Raw genomic sequence first — 15,334 nt, 5'->3', positions numbered from 1 at the left:
TGGAATTTCTTTGGTTTTGGATTTCCTACGGCTTTAACTGGTGCTCACACGCTCCCAGCAAACCCCAGGCTGGATCCATCCCCTCCCCACAATCCTGGCAGTGATGGTGATGGAGTGAGGGGGTTCCTGGATAAGTTGCCCCTCTGGAATTCTTGGCTGTTCTTTTCTAGCTGGTTTGGGGCAAAATACTCCTCCTAATAATGCTTCAGCTGGGTACAGGATGTGGTACTAAAGAGAGGTTCCACAGTGGTGCAGTGCAGGAATAGCTGAGGCTGAAGGGCGGTGCCAGGGCAGGGCGTGACCTCTCCAGGATTTTCTGGGTGTCTGTGGGATCATCACCTTGGATATTTGGGCTGATCTTTGGATATTTTCCATGGGGAAGAGGTGAGGGCTTGGCTGTGCCAACCCCTTGGTGGTGGGCACAGGATCTGTGGTGCCACAGAGGGTTTCCAGCACACCCTGAGAGGGCTTGCAGTGATGATTTCATCCTCAAATGTCTTCTGGAAACAATTCCTGGCCAGCAAAGGGAAACCTGGGCATGATCCTGCAGGACTGAATTATTTCAGAGCCTGGCAAGTGTCCATGGATGCACAGCACCACCGAAGCAAGCTTCTTCCCTTTTTCAAATCAAGGAATCCTAGAAAGGTTTGGTTTGGAAAGAACCTTAAATCTCAGCTTGTTCCAACTTCCACTGTCCAAGCAGCTGGCCTTGGACACTGCAGGGATCCAGGGACAGCCACAGCTTCTCTGGGCACCCTGTGCCTCTGATTTTCCAGGTTTCTGACAATTTGCAGGTTTCCTGTTGGGATGGGATTTGGAAAAAACCAAACCTGAGGGTTTGTGGAGCGAGCGGGGTGTGGAGGATGCTCTGGATGCACCCACAGGGCAGGAGAGGAGAGCAGAGCGTGCTGGGGACACCAGGGGGACACTGCCACCACCCTGATCCCCACTGAGCACCCCGGTGGTGACACAACGAACCCCCCCAGCCCCTTTTTGCGGGCCCCAAAAAGAAGCAACTGCAAAAACTGTCATGCAAAGCCTGCCCGGAGGCAGCCCCGCATGCTGCTCCCCCCGGCCACCTCCATCCTTTTCTTTGCTTGCTTTTGCCAGAGGGTGGGAGGGGGGCAAAGATCATTTTCCAAAAGCCTCATCCACAGCCTGGGGGATTTTTTTTTGGTGCCCAGAAGGCAGGGTGAGTGCCAGGGCTGGGGCAGGTGTCAGGGGAGATGTTTGCTGTGTTGCAGGCTCATCTCGGGGCCCCAGCCCCCTGACCATGGGGGCTCAGGACACCCTGCCCGTGGCTGCTGCCTTCACCGAGACCGTCAACGCCTACTTCAAAGGGGCTGACCCCAACAAGTAGGTGCTGAGCGGGACTGGGGGGCCTGGGAGGGGTTTGTAGGAGCTGGAGATGGGGACAGACTGAGAGAGCTCTAAAGCCAGGTCTGGGAAGTTGTGGTTTATTGGAAAAGGGTGGGTGGAAGGTCCTGCCTGGAGCTGCCAGCAGTGAGAGAAAGAGGTGGGAGGGTGGTGAGAGAGAGAGCTGAGAGAGCTGAAAGGAAAAGCTCAGAGTTCTGAGAGCGAGGTTCCCATTACAACACAATAAATCTTCTTTTGTGTTGAATATTCTAATTTCCACCAACCAATCTAACACAAGATACAAATCCTATAACATTTACATCCAGCCTGTAAGAATCTTTACATTGCCATGCTGTGTTACACACCAGAACCAGAGTGGCTTCAGACAAACCCAGAGCTGAGAATGAAAGCTGTGGGCTGGGCTCTGCCACCCACCACCCCTGAATTGCTCTGTATGTCAATACAATAAACAGCATTTAAATAACAAATAAATTGCTGTATCTCTGGATACAATAAACAGTATTTAAATAATAAATTAATTTCTGTATATCTGGGTACAATAAACAGCATTTAAATAATAAGTAAATTGTGTATATCTGGATAAAATAAACAGCATTAAATAATAAATATATTGCTGTATATCAGGATAGAATAAACAGCATTTAAATAATAAATAAATTGTGTATATCTGGATAAAATAAACAGCATTAAATAATAAATATATTCCTGTATATCAGGATAGACTAATCAACATTTAAATAATAAATAAATTGCTGTATACCTGGATAAAATAAACAGCATTAAATAATACATATATTGCTGTTTATCAGGATAGAATAAACAGCATTTAAATAACAAATAAATTGTGTATATCTGGATAAAATAAACAGCATTAAATAATAAATATATTGCTGTATATCTGGATACAATAAACAGCATAAAATAATAAATAAATTGTGTATACCTGGATACAATAAACAGTATTTAAATAATAAATTAATTTCTGTATATCTGGGTACAATAAACAGCATTTAAATAACAAATAAATTGTGTATATCTGGATAAAATAAACAGCATTAAATAATACATATATTGCTGTATATCAGGATAGAATAATCAGCATTTAAATAATAAATGAATTGCTGTATACTTGGATACATTTCAAGTATTTAAGAGCAGGAGTCCTGCATCCTGTTTGGGCTCTTACAGAGCTGGAACAGAGGCTGGACAGAGCTAAGAGGAATGAAATGGAATTTATTGATATTTATATTCAAAGGCCACACTCTGGCAGTGCCAGTGCCACAGTCACAGGTGGCTCCAGGATGGAAGCACAAGAGAGGTTGGTCAGGAGATCTCACATTTTTACAGGTTTTAGTCCATTTGTGTACAGAAATCAACTGTCCAATTAATAACCTCAAACCATGAAGTTCCATCCTCCTTGCCTGCCCTCCTCTTTTCACCTTGTTTATGCTCAGGGCCTGAAGTTTGAAGAGCTTGTCCCTGAGTCCCAGCTGGAATGGGATTATTTTGTCCTCACCACCCTGTGAAAAGATCCTGGGAACCCTTAATACAAAACTAAAAACTGCACTCCCAAGCAGAACAGAAAGAAATTAAAGCTTAAGGCATCACTTTCCCCCTGGAGTGCTGGAGAGGCTTTTTGGGACAGGAGGTGACGTGGCCTGGGGTGTCAGGGGCAGGACAGTGCTGAGCTGCCCCACATTTTACAATACATGAACTTGTTGCATATTTCTAGGTTTTTTTATATAGTAAAAATTTTTGGAAACTGTTTAGTATGGCTATTTTTTGGGTTTGTTTCCTTAGAGCATGTGTGGTTTTTGGCTTGTGATTTTGATTTTTTTTTTTAATTTGGGTGGTGGTTTTGGCTTTTTGCAGCTGGTGAGTGTTGATAATTGTTGTGTCAGCTGTAGGGTTTTTGTTACACGTTTACAGGCTGTTATTTTAATTAGGAGGGTAGTTCAAGTATACTATTTTAAAAAAACTTGAGTTTAACTTTTGTTATTAGAAGAAAAGAAAAAACCTATATTCATACAGAAAAGCTATTTTTATAATATACATATAGCATTTATTTTAATAGTTGTGAAAAGCCAACAATATGTTATTGTCTTAGTTTGGAGAAATCTGTCTTAGTTTGGAGGACAGGTGTCTGCTAAGAAAGGCAGGAATGAAATGGAGAATGGAAACCCCCTCCCTCCAAATTATTATAATTTTGAAATCAAGGGGCTCTCAGGCAAAGATATGGGAATTAGGAATAACAGTTCTTTACTAGGGAAATTAAAATAGAAATACAGCACTACAAAGAACAAACCCCAAACCCTGACACAGTCAGAGTACAGCCTGACACCCGTCAGGCAGGGTGTTGGCAGCAGTCCCATCCCATGGTGGCTGCATCCTCCTGCAGTGACAGATGTGGCTCAGCTGGAGCAGTGCTCCTGTACAAGGTGCAGTTTCCCTCCGGAGCTCCAGTGGGGATGTGGAGAAATCCGGTTTTCCTCTGGAGTCCAGTGGAGAAAGGGGCTCCCTTAGTGTCCCAAACCTCTGTTTTTATCTTGGTAAGAAATGTTGGGCTCTTCCCCCTGGCTGGAGCAACTCCCAATGGGATGCAGTAATTTTATCAGTCCCACAGTGGGACTCAATGGCCACGAGCAGAAAATGACTGGCTGGAGGAAGGATGGGCTGTGAAAAGATAAAGAACACTGCCCTGCCTGGTTTATAAACATGGCCATGAACAGGAGATATCCCATGAGATAAAGAACACTGCCCCAGCTGGTTTATAAACCATGGCCATGAACAGGAGATATCCCATGGAGATAAAGAACACTGCCCTGCCTGGTTTCAATGGATGCCCATTAGCAGAATATCTCCCACAGAGATCAGGATCACTGCCCCACCCTCAACAGATGGTGATAGAACAGAAACCTTTTATGATATCCTGTATTGTAACCAAGATAGTTATGGACTTATAACAACTGAAACACCGGGCAGCAAAACTCAGAACCTTGAACAGGGCAGGTTTAAGAGGATCCCTGCCAGCCCTCGTGCTGTTTGTGCTCCCTCTGAGTCCCCCAGCAGCTCAGGTGTGTGGGGTGGGATGAGGGGGTGTAATCCCCCCCTGTTTGCTGCATTCTGAGCCCCCTGTGCTGGCTGCTGCAGGTGCATCGTGAAGATCACGGGGGAGATGGTGCTGTCCTTCCCGGCCGGCATCACCCGGCACTTCGCCACCAACCCCGCCCCGGCCGTGCTCACCTTCCGTGTGCTCAACTTCAACCGGCTGGAGCACGTCCTGCCAAACCCCCAGCTGCTCTGCTGGTAAGCCCTTCCCTCAGCTGCAGGGATCCAGGGAAAATGGCTGTTTGCAGGGATGTGTGGCCTGAAGGGTCTTCCTTGGGGAATGAAACGCTCAAACCTTGGAATACTGGATAAAATCCCACAATGGGTTGGGGTTGATGGATGATCAGGATTGTGCCATGGCTGGGACACCTTCCTCTGTCCCAGGCTGCTCCAAGCCCTGTCCAAACTGGTCTTGGACTCTCCAGGGATCCAGGGGCAGCCAATTCTCTGGGAATTCCATCCCAGCCAGGAATTCCTTCCCCATATCCCATCTCAATCCATCTCCTTGCAGCTTCCAGCCCTGCCCTGTGTCCTGTCCCTCCATCCTTGTCCCCAGTCCCTCTGCAGCTCTCCTGGATCCCTTCAGGCCCTGCCAGGGGCTCTGAGCTCTCCCTGGATCCTTCTCCTCTCCAGGTGTCCCCCCCAGCTCTCCCAGCCTGGCTCCAGAGGGGCTCCAGCCCTGCAGCAGCTCTGGGGCTCCTCTGGGCTCTCTCCAGCAGCTCCAGCTCCTCCTGCTGTTGTTCCCAGGGCTGGGACAGCTCTGCTCACCTCAGTGGAACAGAGGAGCAGAATTCCCCCTTTGCTGCTGCCCCCACTGGGGGGATCCTGAATCCCAGATGGATCAGGACAAGCTGGAGTTGTTGGGAGGGAGCCAACATTCCCATGGAGGGGGGATTGAGTCCCTGTGCTGTGCAGAGCAGCTCTCCTGCCCGGGCAGGTTGTCCAAGGGGTTCCTTCTCCTCTGTGCAGTGACAACGTGCAGAGTGACTCCAACTCCAAGGAGTTCTGGGTCAACATGCCAAATCTGATGACTCACCTCAAGAAGGTATCGGAACAGAAACCTCAAGCCACCTATTACAATGTGGATATGCTCAAATACCAGGTAGGGGTTTTTTTGTGAGATAAAACCATGCAAAAAAAAATTTAAAAAATTTTAAAATTGCTGGTTATGGCTGTGAAAAATGATGTTTCCCTAGTGCAGAGTGGAGCTAATGTGAGGTGGGGGATCTGGTCCCACTGTCCCTTCTGTGTGGCACTGGCTTGTGTGGCTCTAAGCCCAGTACTAAATTCAGTGGGAATTCAAGGCCGTGCCTCCAAAATGCGATGTCCGCGTCTGTAAAACGGGATTTCCCCCTTCAGCCCTACGGAAACTAAATGTTTTTTCTGTCATTTTGGAAGGTATCTGCCCAGGGTATTCAGTCTACTCCATTAAACCTTGCAGTGAGCTGGCGCTGTGACCCTGCAAGCACTGACCTGCGCATCGACTACAAATACAACACGGAGGCCATGACCGCTCCCGTGGCTCTCAACAACGTCCAGTTCCTCGTCCCTGTCGACGGAGGAGTAACCAAACTGCAAGCTGTGCTTCCTCCTGCTGTCTGGTAGGGATTGCTCATCCAGGCCCTGCTCACAATTCCCATCCTGCTGCAGGAGGGTGGGAGCACATTGGAGACGCAAACCTCTTGTAGGAGGAAATATTTAACCCCACCCTGATTCGCTTTTTGTGCAATTCCCATGAGAAAATGGTCAAGAGATGGAGGGAGGTGTGCAGGCAGCCCTTAGTTTGTGTTTTGGCTGCTTTATGCAGGGTTTAGAGGGGTGCACAGCTCTGGCACAGGGTGCCCAGAGCAGCTGTGGCTGCTCCTGGATCCTGGATCCAGCCCCTGGATCCTTGTGGTCCCTGGAATGTCCAAGACCAGGCTGGACAGGGCTTGGAGCAGCTGGGATAGTGGAAGGTGTCTCTGCATGGCAGGGAGTGGGATTGGATGAATTTTAATGTCCTGTCCAACCAAAGCAGTCTGAGATTCTATGGAAGGATGCATGGCTGTCATCTCCATGTCCCTTGCAATCCTCATTAACAATCATACAATTATTTTGTTTGGAAAAGCCTTCTAAGACTATCAAGCACTGTGAAACCCAAATCCAAGCTCCCAGAATTGCTGCTCCAGAGAGCAGCACCAGAGCAGTTTCCCCCCTCTCCCCCAGCCTTTAGCAAAACGCAAATTGCTCCTTGGCAGTCTCGTGATTCCTACAGAAATGCTCTTTTCCATGTGTTTGCAGGAATGCTGAACAGCAAAGGATATTGTGGAAGATCCCTGATATCTCCCAGAAGTCAGAAAATGGAGGTAATCCTGCAAAAACGCCTAATCATTAACTCAGAATCCTTCCCTCAGACCCTGACCCGTGTGCCAGCACACGAGCCCAGACACTCAGATTCCTGCTGGGGCTTGCTGGGCACAAAGCTATTTCATTTTGGAGCTCAAAAAGCAGGGCTGGGTGCCAGCAGCACTGCTGTGCCAACCACCTTGGCATCCCCAGGGGCTGGGATGGGCTGGCTGGCCAATTCTTGGAGGCTGAGGCCCCACTTGCATCCCTGTTGGATGGATTTCTGTCTCCCACCAGAGGTTTTCCATGTGGGAAGCTGTTCCTAACAGCTTCCAAAGTTTTTGGTATAGAGTTTTAAATAGAAGTAAAGTTTTAATTAGAGGTGGAAGCTGTTTTTGTTGAGGTTTTGGTAGGGTGCTGGGATGTGTGAAAATGAGGATGAGGGGGTTTGGTTTGGCTCTGCTCCATCCCAGGGATGCTGCAGGGTTGTGGCTCTTTGCACATCCCCTTGTGGGTACCAAAAATGCTCCAGGTTCCCCTTTTTGCTGAGTGGGGTCTCTTTGGGGTTTCACTACAGCTGTGGGGTCAGACCTTGCTGTGCCTCTTTGCACATCGCTTTGTGGGCATCAGAGATGTTCTGGGTTCCACTTTTTGCTCACTGGGATTTCTTTGGGGTTCCTCTGCAGCTGTGGGGTTGGACCTTTGCACATCCCTTTGTGGGTGCCAAAAATGCTCCAGGTTCCCCTCTGTGCTCACCAGGCTCTCTTTGGGGTTTCTCTGCAGCTGTGGGGTCAGACCCTTCAGTGCCTCTTTCCACATCCCATTGTGGGTACCAGAGATGCTCTGGGTTCCCTCCATGCTCACTGGGCTCTCTTTGGGGTTTCTCTGCAGGTGTGGGGTCGCTGCTGGCGCGGTTCCAGCTGGCTGAGGGGCCGAGCTCGCCAGCCCCTCTGGCTGTGCAGTTCACCAGCGAGGGCAGCACCTTGTCCAGCTGTGACATCGAGCTGGTGGGACCCGGGTACCGCTTCTCCCTCATCAAGAAGAGGTTTGCAGCAGGTGGGTGCTTCAGGGCAGCTCCTTTGGGGTTTGTGTGTGCAGGGATGGCTCAGGGCAGCTCCTTTGGGGTTTGTGTGTGCAGGGATGGCTCAGGGCAGCTCCTTTGGGGTGGATGTGCCTGCAGGGATGGTTCAGGGCAGCTCCTTTGGGGTTTGTCCCTGCAGGGATGGCTCAGGGCAGCTTCTTTGGGGTTTGTCACTGCAGGGATGGTTCAGGGCAGCTCCTTTGGGGTTTGTCCCTGCAGGGATGGTTCAGGGCAGCTCCTTTGGGGTTTGCCCTGCAGGGATGGCTCAGGACAGCTCCTTTGGGGTTTGGCCCTGCAGGGATGGCTCAGGGCAGCTCCTTTGGGGTTTGTCCCTGCAGGGATGGTTCAGGGCAGCTCCTTTGGGGTTTGGCCCTGCAGGGATGGCTCAGGGCAGCTCCTTTGGGGTTTGGCCCTGCAGGGATGGCTCAGGGCAGCTCCTTTGGGGTTTGTCCCTGCAGGGATGGCTCAGGATAGTTCCTTTGGGGTTTGTCCCTGCAGGGATGGTTCAGGGCAGCTCCTTTGGGGTTTGTCCCTGCAGGGATGGTTCAGGACAGCTCCTTTGGGGTTTGTCCCTGCAGGGATGGTTCAGGACAGCTCCTTTGGGGTTTGGCCCTGCAGGGATGGTTCAGGGCAGCTCCTTTGGGGTTTGACCCTGCAGGGATGGTTCAGGGCAGCTCCTTTGGGGTGGATGGCCCTGCAGGTCCCCTCGGGATGCTGGCAGTGTCACCACTGCAGGGTGGGGACAGACAGACAGCAGCTCCCCTGCATGGAGTAAATCCTGCTGCCACTCTCCAGCCTTGGGTTTCACAGCTCGTTCCTGCTCCTGCAGGAGGGGCAAGGGCTGGCACCTCAGGGCATCTCCAGGAAGGGCTTTAGCCCCATTGCTGCAGGGAATAAGGAGGATTTTTCCTCGTGGATTTTCCCTTGTGGATTTTTCCTTTTGGATTTTCCTTCGTGGATTTTTCCTCGTGCTCATTCCTGCAGGGAATAATGAGGATTTTCTCTCATGGGTTTTTCCTTGTGTTCATTGCTGCAGAGAGCAATGAGGATTTTTCCTCGTGGATTTTTCCTTGTGGATTTTTCCTCGTGCTTGCTGCTGCAGAGAATAATGAGGATTTTTCCTCATGGATTTTTCCTCGTGTTCTTTGCTGCAGAAAATAACGAGGATTTTTCCTTGTGGATTTTTCCTGGTGGATTTTTCCCTGTGCTCATTGCTGCACAGAATAATGAGGATTTTTCCTCATGGATTTTTCCTCGTGGATTTTTTCCTTGTGGTCATTGCTGCAGGGAATAATGAAGATTTTTCCTCATGTTCGTTGCTGCAGAGAATAATGAGGATTTTTCCTTGTGTTCATTCCTGCTAAGAGTAAGAATAACGAGGATTTTTCCTCATGGCTTTTTCCTGGTGGATTTTTCCCTGTGCTCATTGCTGCACAGAATAATGAGGATTTTTCCTGGTGGATTTTTCCTGGGGGATTTTTCCTGGTGGATTTTTCCCTGTGCTCATTCTAAAACACACAGATCTTCCCGTGGGCTGCTGGGGGTGGGATCAGCGCAGCTCCCTCCCCCCAGCTGATTTCTGATCCCATTTCCAGGTAAATATTTGGCAGATAACTGATGGAAGCTTATGCAAGCCTATGGAAAACACAATGGAAAATACCAAGGACTGCTGTGCGTGGAACGGGTTTTAATTACAGTTTAAGGAAAATGAACTAAATCCTGCACTCGGGACATTTCTGTTGGAAGTGTCGACAACTTTCAGCATTTTTTTTTTCCTTGGAAAACACCGTCTTGACCAGTCCTCCAGTATTTACTTCTAGATGTAACATTGTTAATGGTTTTAAAATGTAATTATTGTATTTGTAAATTGTACTCATTCCAGTAAGGCTGTATTTTGGCAGTTAGACACTTGAGTTTTAGCATTTTACCATTCATGAAATGGATGTAATTTAAACTGTGGTATATAAATCTAATAGTAGTACTGTCGAATGGCACAATGCTTACAGAGGTAGATTGCATTTTGTCAATATATACAATTTAAATAGCTGTTATGAAGGGGGTGCCTCAGCAAAAGAGAGTTCAGTAGAGCCCACAGGCTGATTTAATTTTCCTTCAGTCCTTAGTACGTCTCACAGCAATCAATAAAAAGCTGAATCTTGAGGTTTAGCTAGTTTAACTCCAGAAAAAAAAAATATTGTTGGAAAGCTGGATGCTCTCCCAGGAAGAAAATCTCACTTCTGCAAGGAGTATTTACTCCAAATTTCCAAATTTTGCTTGGTTTTACGTTGCTTTGCTGGCTTTTTTCTGCCTTTCCCCCCAATTTTTGAAAGCTCTACGGGTTTAGAAAACGCTTTAAAGAATTGCAGCCTCACCTGCTTCTCGATTTTAGCGCTCAGGCAGGAAAATGGGTGTGGAAAAAATGCTGGGAAATCAATTCCCCAGGGAGCAGGAGCAGCAGGGAAAACATAGAAAGGCAAAAGTGGAGAATGGGGACAGAATTTTATCCCTCAGTGTCATCCCTGTCCCGCTGTGTGCTCCTCACTCCCGTGCATCTCAGCCTCTGGGATGAGCTGAAATTTTTTTTTATTTCTTTCCCCACGTTTTTCCCAATAATCCCTGGAATTTTGGCAAATTTGGGGTGTTTCAGTGAAGATTTTTTTAATTTTGTGTGCGATTTTTGGAGATTTTTGTTTATTTTATGTCAGATTTCCTTCAGAATTTTACCCACCCGTTTTGCTGTTGTTTTTCCTCAGAAATCCCTGGAATCTTGCTGGATTTTGGGGCCATTTTTGGGTTTTAGAGCTGATTTAAGGACTCTTCTGGCCATTTCTCGTGGGATTTCTGGGGGATTTTTACATTTCTTGGTGTGAATATTTAGGGATTTTTCTGGGTTTTTAGGCTGAATTTTTTCTGGGTTTTCCCCATTGTTTTTCCCAACAATCCTTGGAATTTTGACAGGTTTGGGGTATTTCAGTGCAAATTTTTTTATTTTTTGGGCCATTTCTGGAGTTTTTAGACATTTTAAGTCGGACTTCCTCTGGAATTTTGCCCACCCATTTTCCTGGGTTTTTTTTTCCCTCACAAATCCCTGGAATCTCACTGGATTTTGGGTTTTTTAGTGTTGATTTTAGGGCTTTTCTAACAGGAGAATTAACAGAATTTGGCAATATTGGGAGTAAGAAATGAAGGAATTTTTGTGAAATAAAACACAGATGCACTGAGGAGCTCAGCAGCATCCACTGAGCAGGTGCTGGGATTTTGGGGATGTGGGAAATGATCAAAATTTGTGTTTTACAAGAGCTGCCAGGATTAGGGAGCTGCATTTGCACTGGAAAACAGCCTGGGCGTGTTGGGAAGTGCTGGATGTAGGAAAGCAGAGATCTTAGAAGAAAAAAAGGGAATGTGGGGATATTCCAGGTGTGGGTGGCTCCTGGGCTGGGATACAGCTGAGTGGGAGTTAAAAGGAAAGGAAAAGCACAATTCACAAAATCCTCACAGATTTTGTGAGTGTTCCACTCCTGAATTGTTAATCTGTATAAAGTGTGCAGCTCACCCCTTTCTGACACAGAAACACAGGGCAAACCCCAAGAATCAGGTTTATGGAGTATACAATTGTTCCAAACCCATCCTTCCAAAAGAGAACTGTGGCATAGACCTGGAAAAAAAAAAGGATTTATAATGTAAATATGACCAGAACATAGAGATTTTACTTTATATTTCATTTAAAAGACAAGGTGTTTACATTAGCATTGGGTTTTTGAGTGCTTTTTGAACAGAAAAACCCATAACCCAAAGCTCCCAAGCTCATCCTGTTTGAGCTGGTGAACAAAACAGAGATCACTTTTTTGGGATGCAGCCCCCATGGCCTGGGGACAGAGATGGGAACAGTCTGGGACATTCTGTCCTGTTCCTGGGACCACAAGCAGTGACCTGGGACAGGTTTTCCATGCTGCTGGTGCCAGTTTTTGGCACAGTGTTTTCTCACAGTGAAAACTGGAGGAATTTGGGTTTGTGGGGAGTTTGGCTCCAGAGAGGGACCTGTAGTGTTCAGGGCATTCGTGCTCTGCAGGTTTCACTTCTTCTGTGGATTTTATGGAGGGAAATCTGTGAATTTTCAGGGAATTTGTCTGTTTGGAGCTGCTGCCCACTGGCAGAGGGCAGCTGAGGCAGCAGGGAGGGGAAATGGCTTTGGTTTCACACAGATCCCAGCCTGCTCTGGCTGGGAAGGGATTTTAAAAATCATCCTGTTCCACCCTGCCATGGCAGGGACACCTTGCACTGTCCCAGGGTGTTTGAGGCCCCATCCAGCCTGGCCTTGGGCATGTCCAGGGATCCAGGCACAGCCACAGCTGCTCTGTGCCAGGAATTCCTTCCCAAAATCCCAAAATCCCACCCATCCCTGCCCTCTGGGAATCCACTCCCTGTGTCCTGTCCCTCCATCCTTGTCCCCAGTCCCTGTGCAGCTCTCCTGGATCCCTTCAGCCCTGCCAGGGGCTCTGAGCTCTCTCTGGATCCTTCTCCTCTCCCAGTATTCCCAGAGGGAAGCAGCACAGCTCTGTTTCCCAGCAGGGCTTTTTCCAAGTCTGAGGCTGGAGAGGGGGCTCAGCCCTGGCACCCCTGAGCTCAGCAGCACCAAGATCCCTCTGAGTAAACAGAAATAAAAAGAAATCCAATCATTTAAATCATAAAAACGTGGATGCTCAGAGAGGCTTTAGCTCTTTCCACAGACCTTTCCCTTTAGGCTCTGTCCTCTCAACCTCTCCCAAAGGAATTTTCCCCTGGGAATTTGGCAGCCCACACCTGCAGGGTCAAGGTCCCGCTGGCAGAGCAGCAGAGTTTTCCCCAAGGACACCTTCAGACCTGGAAGAGGAGCAGGAATTTTCTTGCCACCTTTGTGCTGTTTGCTGCAAGCAGTGACAATTCCCAGCCAGCTCCCCACAGGAGACCTTGCAGAGCAGTTTTCTACTTTAAAAATGTTTCTTAACAACTCTGAAATCTCTCAATAGTAGGGAAAATCACCAAATAATGAGCTTTTCATTTGGTGTCTGCATTTGTTCTGAAATATCACTGCCCTGTTTAAATCTTATTTTTGCTGTCATTCAGTATCTCAGTGAAATTCATTTGTATTCACTCTGCCCTTTCAGGTTTTATCTATTAATTTTTAAATCATAAGTGGGAAAAGCCTGGAAGTTTCTGTTGGAATGCTCTCCCTTTTCAGCCAGGCAGAGTGGGGATGGGAAGGGAAGGTACAGCCCCCCTGCCACTCTTCCTGTGCTGCTCTCCAAGATTCCTCCAGCAGGAGCATCCTAAAAAAAAGAGTCACCACCTCTTTCTCCCTGCAGAAGCCTTTTTAAATGGCTGGAGTGCACTGAAAAGGTGACACATTTTTAATTTACCTAAGAGAGAGTCAGACTTTTTTTTTCCTTACCATTTTGTTGTTTCTATGTGACCAAAATATGTAACATCATCTTATTGTACTTTGCTGGTTAGAAAACACCTTCTTATAGATTTCATTTCATAGCCAGAATTCTTCTGTTCTTCTTTTCCTCACAATTTCCCAAGGAAATGAATCTGTGTAGAACCAGGGAGGTTTTATGGTAATCAGGATTATTCCAGTCAGGATTTTAATTCTTCTTTCACTGCAAGGCAAGGAAGAGATTTGCAGGGCTGTACCCTGCTCCTGCCTGGCTCCCCCTGTCCCTTTAGGTGGGATGTTGCTTCTTGGAGCCACAAATCCACGGTGGGGATGCTCTCCAAAGGTTTGTGAGAAGCAGGATGTGGTGGGACACCAGATCCCAGCGAGCCCTTGGGGATGTTTTGTCCATCCATCAGAAATCTCAGCTTTTCTGGGAATCACTGTGGATGTGCTGGGTTCCTCATCCATGCAGGAAGGGATTTTTCACTCCCAAGCATTCTGAGGTTGGTGAAATCGCTCGGATGCTGTAAAACAAGCAGGGATGTGTCGTGGTCTGAGCCAGGAATTGGGTTGGGATGTGCCAGGAAGCTCCCAGGGCTGGTGGGAGGAGGGCCCAGGATGTGCCACAACCCCACTGTGACACCCCAGCAGCGAATCCAATGTCCCCAGGTATCACCCTGGACCATTTAATGATCTCCCTCATGTATAAAATGTTTATAAATATTTGTGGATGAAGATACACAGGTCTATTTTTAAGATTTAAGTTAAATAAGTTAATGAATGGCTGGCCTTTTCTGCCTAAACGTGCAATGAGATATATTATACCTTTAGTCTACGATGGCCTAGGTCCTGCTTAGTCTGTGATGAAAACTTTGCTGCTTTCCTACTGTTCTCAGAGAAAAAAAAAATTAAAAAACCTATAAAAGACGTACAGGTTTGTTGCACAGGGACTACTGCAGCGAAGCTTTGTATTTGACCACTGGTAATATGAATGTGTTGTATTGACTTGTTGAAGATAATCATGAAACAACATATTTTAAATGTTACTTGCCTTATAGATTAGAGTACGACTATGTGGATATCATTTTTGTAAATACTGTTTTTTATAAATGTCTCTCCTCCATCCTCCCCGTCACCCATCTCACCGACTCTCAAATATGCAATTATTTACCATGCAGAGCGTTGTGACAAAGAAATCCCCCACGTCAGAACAAAGTTTATTCATTCTATACATAAGAACCACATGAAATACCCAACTGAGTTGCAATTTAAATGTGATTATTATTATTTTTTTTCCTTGAAAATAAACAAAAAAATGTAAAACATTTCTTTTTCTGAGCAAGTTTTGCTTCCACGTGCAGGGGCACCCAGAGGAGGGGGCAGAGGGATTGAAGGGTGGCCCAAAAAAGGGTCCCTGTCCCAAAAATCATCATTGTTGCTGGAGTGATGTGCAGTGTCCCAGCATGGGGACAGGACAAGGGTGGCACGTGAGGATCCACAGGGAGAATGGGCATGGATGGAGCTGCAGGGAATGGGGTGTGGGACATGGGGAACCCATGGAGGACATGGGGACACAGGGCTGTGGGGACACGGGGACATGGACATAGGGCTGTGGGGACATGGGGAACCCATGGAGTACATGGGGACACAGGGTTGTGGGGACACGGGGACACACGGCTGTGGGGACATGAGGGACCCATGGAGGACATAGGGACACAGGGCTGTGGGGACATGGGGAACCCATGGAGGGCATGGGGACACGGGGACATGGACATAGGGCTGTGGGGACATGGGGAACCCATGGAGTACATGGGGACACAGGGTTGTGGGGACACGGGGACACACGGCTGTGGGGACATGAGGGACCCATGAAGGACATGGGGACACAGGGCTGTGGGGACATGAGGGATGTGGGGGTTCAGGGATCTGTGGAGGCCATGGGGACCTGTGGTAGGTGCGGGGATACGGAGGGATGGAGGTGGGGAACAGGAATATGGAGGGATATGGAGGCTGGGAATGTGAGGGGA

At 47.7% G+C, this 15,334-nt stretch overlaps 1 protein-coding gene across 6 annotated transcripts in view; it reads left to right on the top strand.

Moving 5' to 3' along the window:
• The window catches only part of SGIP1 (SH3GL interacting endocytic adaptor 1), a 56,852-nt gene extending 46,801 nt beyond the window's left edge, over positions 1-10,051 (top strand). For 5 of the 6 annotated variants that reach the window (XM_033067398.2, XM_033067397.2, XM_033067401.2 and 2 more), the window contains 7 exons: positions 1,245-1,356; positions 4,528-4,683; positions 5,455-5,587; positions 5,884-6,086; positions 6,766-6,830; positions 7,702-7,866; positions 9,487-10,051. In XM_033067398.2, the coding sequence (XP_032923289.1) occupies positions 1,245-1,356; positions 4,528-4,683; positions 5,455-5,587; positions 5,884-6,086; positions 6,766-6,830; positions 7,702-7,866; positions 9,487-9,509 (857 nt within the window). In that variant the 3' untranslated portion in view covers positions 9,510-10,051. Of the gene's footprint in view, positions 1-1,244; positions 1,357-4,527; positions 4,684-5,454; positions 5,588-5,883; positions 6,087-6,765; positions 6,831-7,701; positions 7,867-9,486 lie in introns of those variants that run through there. The other variant, XM_033067400.2, reaches the window with a different exon arrangement.
• The last annotated feature ends 5,283 nt before the right edge of the window (positions 10,052-15,334 follow it).

This window comes from Catharus ustulatus, chromosome 9 (genome assembly GCF_009819885.2).
Source record: "Catharus ustulatus isolate bCatUst1 chromosome 9, bCatUst1.pri.v2, whole genome shotgun sequence".
Lineage (NCBI taxonomy): Eukaryota > Metazoa > Chordata > Aves > Passeriformes > Turdidae > Catharus > Catharus ustulatus.
The sequence above is the reverse complement of the archived record's forward strand: the minus strand, read 5'-3'. Positions and strand labels throughout refer to the sequence as shown.